Source organism: Helianthus annuus, chromosome 17 (genome assembly GCF_002127325.2).
Source record: "Helianthus annuus cultivar XRQ/B chromosome 17, HanXRQr2.0-SUNRISE, whole genome shotgun sequence".
In the NCBI taxonomy this organism is placed as follows: Eukaryota; Viridiplantae; Streptophyta; class Magnoliopsida; order Asterales; family Asteraceae; genus Helianthus; species Helianthus annuus.
Window position 1 is genome coordinate 184,233,827 of NC_035449.2, and position 12,829 is coordinate 184,246,655.

Genomic DNA, 12,829 nt, shown 5'->3' on the forward strand with positions numbered 1-12,829 from the left:
AGAAAGTCTCTCGATAAATCTAATAAAAAAATGTCAAAATAATTATTTAGAACATTATTGAAAGTAATACATATTAAAAGTAAAACTATAAAAAAATGTAATACGATTGCAAACCTTTTCTTGAAATCCATTATCTCTTTCACCTCAGAGTTTATCAAGACTCGAGTTACATTATACAAATTTGAGACATACATATTACCTGTTTCATTATTACAACATAAAAATAAAAGTCAAAGTTGTATAAAAATCAATATGTAGTTTAATGAAAAGTCTGAATGTAGGTATAGAATATACCTCCCCAAAATCTGTACTTCCCAAACTGAACAACAACCACAACATTCTTTTCGTCCTTATTGTTTTTCTCAAAATCCAAAATCTGATCAGCATAACAACCCCATAACGTGACGTAAATCTGATGGTGTCTAAAAAAAAAAAGTAAAGAATTAACTTGATAGTTGTAAAATATATAAAAACGGGAGAAATATATAAGTAATATAAGGTATATGTATATATATATATAAGGATGTACTGCAAATCTTCCAAAATAAAGGTTGTCTTCTTCTCGTCTTTGCCGTTATTATTATCACTCTTATCATCTGACGGAAGACACTTGACAACAAAACCGATAACATCTAAACATCACAGAATAATGAAATTAATATTACATAAGATATATAATATTAAATTTATTAAAAATTAGGAAAAATTAAAAATAAATTACCAATAGGGCTTTTGAAAGACTTGCTATCATCTTGAGGGTCATCCACAATAGAATCAAATGGAGAAAAGTCAAATCCCCATTCAGCACCAACAGGCTCATTGCATTCTTGGACAGTAGTGTTGGGATTTAGATTGATCTTGAACGAAGTATGAACATATTTGACTTTTTGACGATTTTCACCCATCGAAGGGTTACGAATGGTTAAACATTGATTTTCTTTCAGCAAATGTTCATAACCAGTAGTGTTTTTCTGTAAAACAAAGGCCTGCATTTTCGTACCCTGAAAAAAAAAAAACAGTTTTATAAGTAATTATAATATGAAACTAAATATTTTTTATTCAAACAAAAGTATGAGTTGGTCTAAAAAAAACCTCCTGGTCCATGAATATCATGTCGTAGCAATAAATCTTTCTAGGATTATTGAAAGTAGGTCTTGTCCATAGCCTGACAATGCGGATTCTGATGGTGTAATCATCAACATTAAGATCAACATTATTCAAAAGTGTGACAGCAGCCTGTTCCATCTCTAAAATAAATAAAAAAACAGTTAAAATATGTTAATTGATGATGATATAGAACAATAATTGAAGATAAGAACATGAAAACATCCTATGTATGCTGATGACTAAAACAACTTAAAAATAACTACATCAAAGACATTACAAATTCAAAACTCATACCAGAAGATATGTAAATCGAAATAGACAACTTCAGTAGTTGTGATGTGTATGAATAATAACAAATGAAACTAATTTATATAATAAAATGGTCACTTAATTATGGTAGCAATATTATTTATTTATCTTAATTATAATTGATAAACTTTACTAAAATAAAAAAAAATTACATTTTTATAAATTATTATGATTATGATTCAACAGTTTCCATAATTAACTAAACATTTACTAAAGTAAAAATTTTCGACTTTGTTCAAGCAATTAAGAGAAAGTTGACTTTCTATTGTTAAAAAGAATATTAATACTTTCTTTATGCTAATTAAATGTTATATTAAAATTAAAAATTTATTATATAACAGGTACAATCATTTATAAATAATAAGGTATTCTATCAATATCAATCATTTATAAATATGCTTGACTTTAATGTTTAAAATTTTAGTTTTTTATATTTTTTTAAAAAACAAAAAAATATAGAATACATTAAATTAAATTATCACAATAACAAAATATACATTATACAGTAATGTTATTATAACAACTTGAACCGTGAGTTATATAAAAACTATATAATTTGTAAACATTAATCAGTTAATATTGGAATATATCAGCTTCTTTTATCCTTATAAGTAGTTTGTATATTGTTATAAATACATCATTAATGTAGTGAGATTAAAAAATAGTAATAACATACATTGAACTTTTAAGACATGGCATATAGTGAATAACATAACAGTTAAGATATGAAAAATAAAAAAAAAAAACCTTGAAATTGAAAACCAAAACAAATGTTAAACCAAATAAATGGATAAGGCAAAAAACATGCCGTAATTGTCATATAACTACTTAGTACGCTTAACGTAAGGTACAACCCTCACAACACTCAAAACCTGCTCATTTTCATCAAAAGAATAGTGAACCTGGTCACGGACCTTAATCCGAGCGGCTTTCATGAACTTCTTCCAACAGGTTAAAGCGTATCGATAACCACGACCGTTGGATTTTTTTTCACGTCTTGTACCGTTGGTAATTTGCAGTGGAGGATCCATATGCAAAAATCTTATGTTCAAATCCTTTAAGCCTTCATCAAGTCTAGCCTTGCGTGAAACAGGATCAGGGATTCTCTGCATTGTTGTAAAAATATCTTTAACAATAGATATGATTATTTATCTTTATATCTTTATTCTTTATATCTTTATAGAGTAAAATAAAATGAGATAACTTGTTTTTAAGGAGTTTGTAAAAGTATATTCAAACTTACAAAATAATCTTCACCAGCCATACGAACAAACGTTGTAACACAACCATCTATGTGTTCATCAGGTTCGTTTTCAGCATCTAAGGGTGGAACTTCAGCCTGAAAAGTAATAAATATAATTTGTAATCAATTAGCATGTTAGCATATATATATAATGTATAAATTGCTATCAATATGTAATTTACCTCATCAGCATCTACATCAGGATAATTGATTTCAACACCGTTTTTTCCAAAAACTTTTAAATAGAAAAAATGACCAAAACCTTTAGTAAATAACAATAAACAACCAACCTCCAACTGAAACAGACTAACAATTACGTCCATACCAACGGTAAAACCGACTTTACCGTCGTATGTTACAATAGAAACGTTAAATGTTTTGTTGTCTATCATTACAGTAGAGGTTACGTCATTTGAGGAATAATCGTAACTTTTGGGCAAAGTACTTTGAGGGATGTCCTGTAGGATGATACAAAAGGAAAGAAAAAAAGGTTAATATTAATATAAATAAATTAATAATTAATAATTCTACACATTAGGAAATAGTAATATATGAGTTTATCTTACATAAAAATTACATGACGGAGATAGCATATATGTCCAGAAAGAGCCACGACTAACCCCATCAATGAAACTTGTTAATTTAAAAGTTGTAGGATCTAGTGGATTAAAAACTACCAAACACCCTTTGGTTAGTCCCAAGTGTATTACAACATTGGACCAACCATTAAAAAAAAATATCTTCCCTTTAGAAGCGCTTAAAAAAACATTAAAGACACTGCCATCTTCAGTGTGTATCATAACATTAGTAGGGCCTTTGTCAACACCCCATAGTTTAGACGCAGCGTCATCTGGTATGGCCTAATGTAACAATAGAATGGAAAAACGAATTATAATTATACTCAAAAGGTTTTAAAAAAAATTATAGTAAACTTTATAAAACAAAAAGAAATAAACTAAACAAAAACTCAATAAAAAATTATTCACCTACCATAATAACTTGGTCTGCTCGACTCATTTCCCTACAGAACCAGGGTGCTCTGTAACTGAATTAGAATACAATACAAAAACAAATGTTAATAAAGTAAAACATGTTTAGGTTATTGCAACAAAATAAGTAAAATGAATACAAAAATACCTTGATGAACTATCACCCATAGTAAATACCTAAAATACAGTTTACATAAACAAACGACATCAGATAAATCATTATGCATTCAACGTAGTTACAAACAAAATAATCAAATTATGCAATCAAACATAAATTTCTGTAAACAACTATCTTCATAAACATAATGTGGAAAAAAATTATGACAACTAATTATATAATCATATTATGATAGCATAAAAAATAAACTGATTACACATTACAATCTGTTTAATAAGTAGTTCTATAACACAAAAAGTAAGGAAAATATAAAGTTCAAAAACCAATATAAACATATTAATTCAAAACAAATTGTTAAACCCCCAAAATCAATTCAATTTTATATGCAAAATCGGATATAGACTGTTGAATCAGAATCACAGAAATATTAACAATTACAGATCAAAAAATCAAATAATATTAACATACAAAAGTTAAAATTATAGAATTCAAAGTTATTCAGCATCCAAATCGGGAATAGGGTTTGATACAAAGTTGAATGAATGAAAAAACAATATAAATTAAGATAATTCAGCAGCATGCATCGGGTTTAGGGTTATTCATAAACATCGTATTTGTAAAGGTAAAGATAAATTAAAACCCCAAAATCAACAGATTTATCAATGAAAATCATATTTAGGGTTTATTCAACATAAACATAAATTTAAGAAAGTAAAGAAACGAAGAAACACAAAATAATGATTAAAGAAGAAATTTAACAAAAACAACTTACGGATTTGTATATCGATTTCAGAATCTTCTATGAATCGCCGAGAAAAGAAAAAGTATGCGTCGATGAAGAAGCAGAACAATCGAATCCAATGATTATATGTAGATCCAGCGATTTTCATTCTTATGTAAGGAAACCAAATGTATTTTGGGAAGATGATTGGAGTGAAGATGAAGAGATTTCTTTGTGAAACGGTGGTGAATTAATTAGGTTAGAGAAAGAAAAAGGAAAATAAAAGAAAAGTGAGGATTCTTGGTTTTGGCGGTCATTAGAAACAAAAATGGATTAGTCAATTGCCAAGTGGCAAGTAATAGGTTAAAACTATGACAAATGGCTTAAAATTATTTTGCTTTATTAGAAGTAGTAGATGTTATGTGTCTATGTTTGACTAACATCCTTGGTTTTAGGACATCCATGTAAAATGCTTCCTTTTGGAATATTTATACATATCTTTATCCCATATCCAAAAAAGAAGCCAATAAAAGCAACTTCTTGTGAGATAGCGGTTGGAATTCACTTGGCATCTGTTTAGATTTTTATGATTTTGGTATGGTATCGGCATTTTATATAGAATCGAAATAACAACCTAAAAAATATAGCCATGATAACCCAAAAGGATATTGACACGTGTTTAACATTAATCTAAAACAATAAAAAAGAATACCTATAATGGCTCCGATAGGGTCGACACCGATACCGATGTTGTTCTGTCAGACTTGACTTGAACCCGATACTGGTAGGACAATATTAGTTCGATTTGTCACGGTATTAGTATAAATGCTACTACTACCAAAGTTGTTTGGACATTATCTCTTTAATTTGTCACTCTAAAAAACAAAAAATAATTACATTTCACTTGATTTTGAACAAAACTTTTATTGGTACTGATATTATAATAAGCATGCTGCAACAAGATATTCATATTCCACCGTATTGTTTCAATAGCCAAAATGGTAAGCAACTTCAACTTATAAAAAAAAAGAAAAAAAACTAACCGTACTTCAATTACTTGTAGATTAATACTCACAACCTGGTTTCAAACATAATTATATCAAGTCGTTGATAAAAAGTAGGTAAGTCGCGGCAGCATTTTATACCCCATCATAAAAAACCAAAATAAGCGCAAAATTAGTTACAATATTAAAGTAATAAAAACAAAATTTTAAGCTTAAAAGATTTATTAAATAAAAATGTTTGTTAGTGATAGTTTATGAGGTTGGCAAACTTTATTATACGAGTAAACAGGAAGCTGCGTGTTGCTATGATGGTAGTGTAAAACCCTAAAGTAAGGTCGAAACATTAACATAAGCCCGTTCGTTGGGGAAGGGCATTCAAATCTTTATAAAAACAAAATCTTGATGTAACCAACACGATGTGAAGGGGTCGTCGAAATATTTTAAAATATTATATAAAAAAGGGCAAACACGTTAAAAAGTTTCATGATGTCGCAACAGAAAATTCAAAAACTAAAAAAATGTGATTTTATTAAAGTTTAGATGTTTTAGTGTAAATTGGTTTAGTAGAAAGAAAAAAAAAAGAACTTTATTAAAGTTTAGGGTCTGTATGATAACTTTATTAAAGTTTATGGCTAAGAATAACAAGTGAAACACTAAAACACAAAATACGAATGATTCCAATTTAATATCGTTTTAAATAATTCAAGATTTTCAAACTAATATTATTTACTCACTTTTATTTCAGAAAACATAAAGTGAAACGTTTTATCACTCTTTTAAAGTGGAAGGGCCATAGGCGAGTCTTTTGGGTTGGGAGTGAAAGTGGCGTTTTTATTAAAAAAAAATTAAACATAAACAAATTAAAATGAATCCAAACAAGACCCACTAATCAAAGACCGCCACCTCACACCCATAATCCCTCCACGACGGTGGAAAATCTCCCTCCCCCTCCCTCACGCCGCCATCCACGCCACCCACAGGCCGGTGTACCGGACGTGGAGAGGCTTCCACGCCAACTCCGTGTGGTCTTGATAAAAACAAAGAAGTTTAAAGATACCATGAATACCATTTAAGCAATATGGTGTTACTAATCCAAAACATTGTAGAAGTAATGCTAAAAGTTGTTTACTAAGGGGTTGTTTGGCAATTTCTGAATGAGTATATGCTGAACTAATAAGAGGTCTGAACCATTAACCAGTAAGAGATCTGAGGTCTGAACCATTAAGAAGCAGTATAATGTTTAATCGTTTAGAGGCAAATGTCTGACCAATTTATATAAGAGGTCTTAACCATTCAGACTCAATATGATGTTCAACAATTCAGAGACAAATGTTCGAACCATTCAAACATTTGCTCGCAAAACAAACAGTCTTAACTATTAAGTGCTGAACCAGTAAGAGGTCTGAACCATTAAGAGCACATAACTGAAACAAACAACCAACCCCTAAAATCTATTTTCAGTCACGAGCTTTTTATCTTTTGATGCAAACCTTCTAACGCTTCTCTCACTACTGCCAAAATTATCGGTCGTTTTCTCCCATGTGAGGCATCTGCAACCAAGAAAAAATGTTTCGGACTATAAGTTGAGTGAAAATAACAATTTTATTTCCTAACAAATAAAGTGTTGTTATCAAGAAAATAAGTTTCAGTAAATAAACACAAGTCATATCGACTACTTGTAGGCCTGTAAATGAATCGAACGAACACGAACATAGGCATGTTCGTGTTCGTTCATTTAATTTTAGGCGAACACGAACATATAATCAAACACGATTTTTTGTTCGTGTTTGTTCATTAATAAACCGGGCATGTTCGTGTTCGTTTATGTTCGTTCATTTAAAACCTAAACGAACATAAATGAACACAAACGAACATAAACAAAAAAACTTGACTAAACATATTTAATACTTTAAATGTGTTTAAAAAATAATAACAATTTTTATTTATTAAAAAAGTAAAAGGTTTTTCTTTTAAAATAGCGTTTACAACCCTAGCACATATTAATCATTCAAACCATCTATGTAACTAAACAAATAAACAATAGGTACTAAAATAACTTTATCAAACTACAAATTATTTGTCTATATAAGTTCAAATTTAATTAGTGTAAAGAGTATGTTATAAGCAAGTTAAAACTAGTTTAAGACTTCCGATCTAAGTGAACACTTTTCTAAAGGAAAACAAATGGATATGGTTGATTCACAAATATTCTTTCTCTTCTTTAATTAAAAAATATATTAAACTGGCGGATTTCAAAACTTTGTGTGGATTTTTGTGTATTGTTGTTTATACAGACTCAATGAAGATACCTACGTCAAGTCGTTCAAAAAAAAAAAAAAAACCATTTCAAAATAATAAATATAAGACATTTAAAATATAAACTAGACGAGGAAATAAATATAATATATACTTTTTCAAAAAGAAAATTCAAAACTTTTTTATTATTATTTTTATATGAAAACCGTTATTGGTAATTTGTAAAGATGTTCAATAAAAGGAAGCATAGTCAATAAACTATTTGAGAAAGTGCAAACAATAAATGAAAACTTTAAAAAAAAAATATGTTTTTTAAATAAGCATAAAAACAAACAAATTTTTTGAAAAAAAAAACATTAATTATATTTTCTTACACTTTTAAATTTGTTTTGTAACAAAAAGAATACTTTTAAAAAATATGATTTGTATAGGGTGTAAATATGATAAGTTTAAATGTGATTTATGAAAAGTAACAAGATGATGTATATTTAGTAGCCCTATGTAAAACCCATATATTGTTTATACGTTTTTATATAGAAAATGAAATAGAAAAAAAAATCGTACATTGATGGAAACATTTGACTTCAAAAATCACAGCTCGAGGAGAAGGAATTCATAACTTATGATTTGTCACATGATCCGATCAGTTGAGATGTTTGAGATGTTTCTCTCCATTACTTATGAGTCTCGTAACTTCAGACTAAACACAACTTATACCCTTTTAGTTAGAATTTTTCTTTTATTTCATTTCTCTGTCTACATGGTCCAAGTAAGAGTGTTTTTTTATCATTTAGATCAACTCTATACCAAATTAGCGTATAAACACGTATTCTTTGTTATCCATCTATTCCATATGATCATGTTTTTCATATGGCCTATGAGACTATGGATTATGTGGACTAAAATAAACGACGTGCCATCAAATATAGAACTTGATCGCAAATCTTGTATAAGTGTTTGACTTGACATTGATTCTTCGCAATCGGGAGAACCTATTCCTTGTTATCAACCATTATTTTATGCTCTACACTTTGTTTTTTAAAATATGCATACCATTTAAGTTAGTTTCCTAAAAAAGAAAGCACGCGGAGAATATATGACCGGTCCAAAGAACAAAATCTAAACAACTTGACTAATATATATTTTGAAACTTTCATGAATAATTTAATTCATAATATTCAAAAAGGTTTTTTTTCTATATATGACTATAGTTAAACTTTTTCTGGCATCCACTTTTATATGCTCATATTAGGGATGTCATTTTTTCACCGTGTGATGAAACTCGACCTGACCCAAAACCACCTGAAACCATTTAAACAAGACCTAATATACCCAAACCCAATAACACTAAATTGGGTTGAAGACATCATCATTGGATAAACTCGATTAACCTGAAAATCATACAAGATTAAACTTTTATTTTTCTAGGTTGGCTTGCCCATTGGCTAGTGACGGAACAAGGGATTTTTTTTCTGTGGGGTGTCAGATTTTTTCGATAGCTGGATTTATAACAACCCGTTGTCAAAAATTTTAGGTCGCTCACATAATATAAGGCAAAATCATAATAAAAGTACATTATCATAAGGAAAACCATAATAATAATAATAATAATAATAATAATAATAATAATAATAATAAAAATAATAATAATAATAATAATAATAATAATAATAATAATAATAATAATAATAATAATAATAATAATAATCTATCTATACTTTCTATAAAAGGAGAAATCTAAGTGACATAAGAAAAGCTGATGTGTTAGCTTGAGAGCATGTCCAACAATGTTTTTCTTATCTCATTATTACATCATAATGCCTAATATTAAAGGACTTTAAAATTCAAAGTTGGCCCACTTATGGCATCAAACCACTGCCTCATTCTCAATTATGAAACTACTGATTGTTAATTTAACCACTGATGTTCACTGAAGAGTCAACCACTGAATTGCATTTAATAGAGATTCAACCACTGATTGTCAATTCAACCATTGATATTTGAGAGGGTAATTTGAAATTTGAAATTTAAAAACGCATAGGGATATGTAATTTGCATTTACTAGAGATTCAATTCTTCTCTCTCAAATATCAATTCAACCCCAAATCCAAACCTGATCATAATTTCAAAAACTCATTCCAATATCTCTCTCTACTCTCTCTCTCTCTTCGATGAAGAATACAAAGCCCTAATTTCGATGTACTCACGGAAGATGAATCCCCAAATTGTTCTTCCTGGTCACTAAGATAAATCTGAGCAATTGAACTCTCACCTCTCCCTTAAATCTAGAGCTTCCTCGAATCCCCTCTTCGCTGGTCACTAAAATCCCCAAATTGTTCTTCACCTGCACCAACCCGAATCCTAGATTCCGCAAATCGTCAATTGTGTTGATCATCTATTCGATGTGTTTCATCAATCTCGAATCCTGACTCACAAACACACAAAACAGGATGGACGATACTTGTGTTGTGTGTGCTGAAACCCTATAATGGATTGCTTACGGAAGATGTGGACACAAGGATGTTTGTTCCACATGCGTTGCTCGTCTTCGATTTATTTATAATGATCGTCGTTGCTTCATCTGCAAATTTGAGTCCTCGATCATCTTCGTTACCAAGGTTTGTTGTTGTTGATTGATTGTTTATATCATGTGTTGTTATTGATTGATTGTTCTTCAACTATTACCGTATAATAGCTTTCTTAGGTGTATTTGTTTACCGGTTGATTAGTGAGTTAATTGCATGAAGTTGCTGTCATATCAGAAAATGAAGTACACAAGCTTTGTCATATATGCATCTGATGTTGCTGTTATTCTCTTCTCCTCCAATGACAAGCTGTTTCATTACTCCAGTTCAAGGTATGTTTTTCAGTTGAAGTTTGGATGCTTGAATTGATTTAGTTTATTATATATATGAGAATTCAGGTGTTGATAGTTTGAATGGATTTAGTTGCTTCTGCTGGTTTTGGCAATTGAGTTTGTGTCGTTTTGGAGCTGGCTACCAAATCGTTCAACCTATGTGCAGTATGAAAGCGATAATGATAATGAAGATTCAGAACTGGACTACTAATCATCATCGATTCATCACTTTCAGTAGCAGGTCATGTCGAATTCCGTTCGTCTTCTTTTTGTTATTCTTATTATTATGCTGATTGGATACAATGACATTGCATACGGTGTTGTCGATGAGTACAAACGAGATCACCTGATTTCGTTTTTGGCCAAAGAACTTCTACATATCAGGTGTTCGATGTTATGCTCTTCATTTCATTTCAAGTGTTTTTAGAGTGTCTAAATTAATTAATTGGTTGATTGATGAGTAAATCGCATTATGTTGATGTTATTTCAGATTTTGTTGATTGTTCTTACGGTTTGTTGTTGTTGATTGATTGTTTATATCATTTGTTGTTATTGATTGATTATTATTCAACTATTACAGTATAATAGCTTTGTTAGGTGCATTTGTTTACCGGTTGATTAGTGAGTTAATTGCATGAAGTTGATGTCATATCAGAAAATGAAGTATACAAGCTTTGTCATATATGCATCTGATATTGCTGTTATTCTCTTCACCTCCAATGACAAGTTGTTTCATTACTCCAGTTCAAGGTATGTTGTCAGTTGAAGTTTGGATGCTTGAATTGATTCAGTTTATTATATATATGAGAATTCAGGTGTTGATAGTTTGAATGGATTTAGTTGCTTCTGTTGGTTTTGGCAATTGAGTTTGTGTTGTTTTGGAGCTGGCTACCAGATCATTCGACCTATGTGCAGTATGAAAGCGATGAAAGTGATCATGATAATGAAGATTCAGAACTGGACTACTAATCGTCATTGATCTATCACTTTCAGTAGCAGGTCGTGTCGAATTCCATTCGTCTTCTTTTTGTTATTCTTATTATTATGCTAATTGGATATAATGACATTGCATACGGTGTTGTCGATGAGTACAAATTAGATGATTTTCCACCTGATTTCGTTTTTGGCCAAAGAACTGCATATCAGGTGCTCGATGTTTATGCTCTTCATTTCATTTCAAGTGTTTTTAGAGTGTCTAAATTAATTAATTATTTATTATTATCAATAGGTTGAAGGAGCGGTGTTGGAAGATGGGCGTACTTACATCATCTGGGACATTTTTGCACATGCATGTATTAATATAATGTATTCTTTATGTTGTTTGGACTTTCCGTGGACAATTTTCTAATGGTACATAACGTGTTTTTCGAATTTATGTTGAGTTGAACTCATCGACAACATAAAACTTTGCAAGAAAAGAATTGCAATCTTCAAAAAAAAATGAGCATTTTCTTGAAATTTATAAGTTAACTAAATATACATTTCTTTACAATATTGAAGTGTTTGTGATGTAATTGGAGATCAAGCTGCATGAGATACTGAGCGAGGGTGATGAAAACTCTGGGTTGGATTCATCTGATCATGTAATCCAAAAGTATAATGGTAATTTCGTTTTAATTTTTTAAAACTTATTTTGTAGCTTTTATTGTCTAAATTACTAGCTATATAACACAAGATTAGAATAACTAAAAATTGTTGAAAATTTGCATGTTTATTCCAGATGGGCAGCCAACATGAACCAGCTTGGTTTTCCAAACAGTTGATTACTATATACATTTTGGTTATATGTCCCATGCACCATCTTATCTTTTTTTTTTTATCACAAAAACCTAAAATATATATGAAAAGAATATAGGTTTTGGTTGTTAACACTTCTCCGCATCTGTCACAAGTTAAGACCATTTATTTGATGAGTCTAAAGTAGACCGAAACCAATAACATTTTGATAGTTAAGCAATAAATTAGGGCAAGTAATCATCTATTGACATAAGAATTGTCACGGCCCCAGCCCCGACAGGAACCCCGTGGTATTTAATTGATGTGACAGCGGAAGACTTTAATACAAGATCTTTTAATACTTGAAATGCCCGTTTAATTTATTTCATAATTAGGGATAAACCCTGTAATTTACAATAAAGTGATTTCACTGGGAAATCTTTATTTTACAAAACATGTTTCTTTATTTATTTATATTGAGCCACTTCCTTAAGCTTGTAGTGCTTCAC

The 12,829-nt window shown here is 29.9% G+C and overlaps 2 protein-coding genes and 1 long non-coding RNA gene across 8 annotated transcripts in view; 1 reads left to right on the forward strand and 2 right to left on the reverse strand.

Moving 5' to 3' along the window:
* LOC118488936 overlaps nt 1–1,113 on the reverse strand; it is a 109,460-nt gene extending 108,347 nt beyond the window's left edge. Inside the window, exons 1-5 of the mRNA XM_035986376.1 lie at nt 1,093–1,113; nt 722–1,001; nt 530–632; nt 295–422; nt 115–199 (exon numbers count right to left, since the gene is read on the reverse strand). Of these exons, the coding sequence (XP_035842269.1) occupies nt 115–199; nt 295–422; nt 530–632; nt 722–1,001; nt 1,093–1,113 (617 nt within the window). The remainder of the gene's footprint in view (nt 1–114; nt 200–294; nt 423–529; nt 633–721; nt 1,002–1,092) is intronic.
* Nucleotides 763–4,593, reverse strand: LOC110925598. Its single transcript, XM_022169515.2, has 9 exons — nt 4,539–4,593; nt 3,797–3,825; nt 3,650–3,704; nt 3,226–3,519; nt 2,842–3,117; nt 2,660–2,755; nt 2,331–2,522; nt 1,093–1,247; nt 763–1,001 (listed from the first exon to the last, which is right to left on the reverse strand). Exons 2-8 carry the CDS (start codon nt 3,814–3,816, stop codon nt 1,218–1,220), a joined length of 963 nt encoding a protein of 320 aa, XP_022025207.2. The 5' UTR covers nt 3,817–3,825; nt 4,539–4,593; the 3' UTR covers nt 763–1,001; nt 1,093–1,217.
* Nucleotides 4,594–9,879: 5,286 nt separating this feature from the next.
* Nucleotides 9,880–11,977, forward strand: LOC110922159. Of its 6 annotated transcripts, none has more exons than XR_004885435.1 (5): nt 9,880–10,365; nt 10,510–10,604; nt 10,696–11,354; nt 11,445–11,750; nt 11,833–11,977. It is a non-coding gene; the product is annotated as an uncharacterized LOC110922159 (long non-coding RNA). The 6 variants fall into 6 exon arrangements; XR_002582929.2 differs by having other exon boundaries at nt 11,500–11,750; XR_004885438.1 differs by having other exon boundaries at nt 11,520–11,750.
* The last annotated feature ends 852 nt before the right edge of the window (nt 11,978–12,829 follow it).

Bases quoted from the DNA above. Each gene is read 5' to 3' on its own strand.
- LOC110925598 (XM_022169515.2), bottom strand. From the start codon at position 3,816: ATGGGTGATAGTTCATCAAG. The intron at 3,705-3,796 runs GTATTTTTGTAT...ATTCTAATTCAG, and splicing joins ATGGGTGATAGTTCATCAAG to TTACAGAGCACCCTGGTTCT. The intron at 3,520-3,649 runs GTAGGTGAATAA...TTGTTACATTAG, and splicing joins GAGCAGACCAAGTTATTATG to GCCATACCAGATGACGCTGC.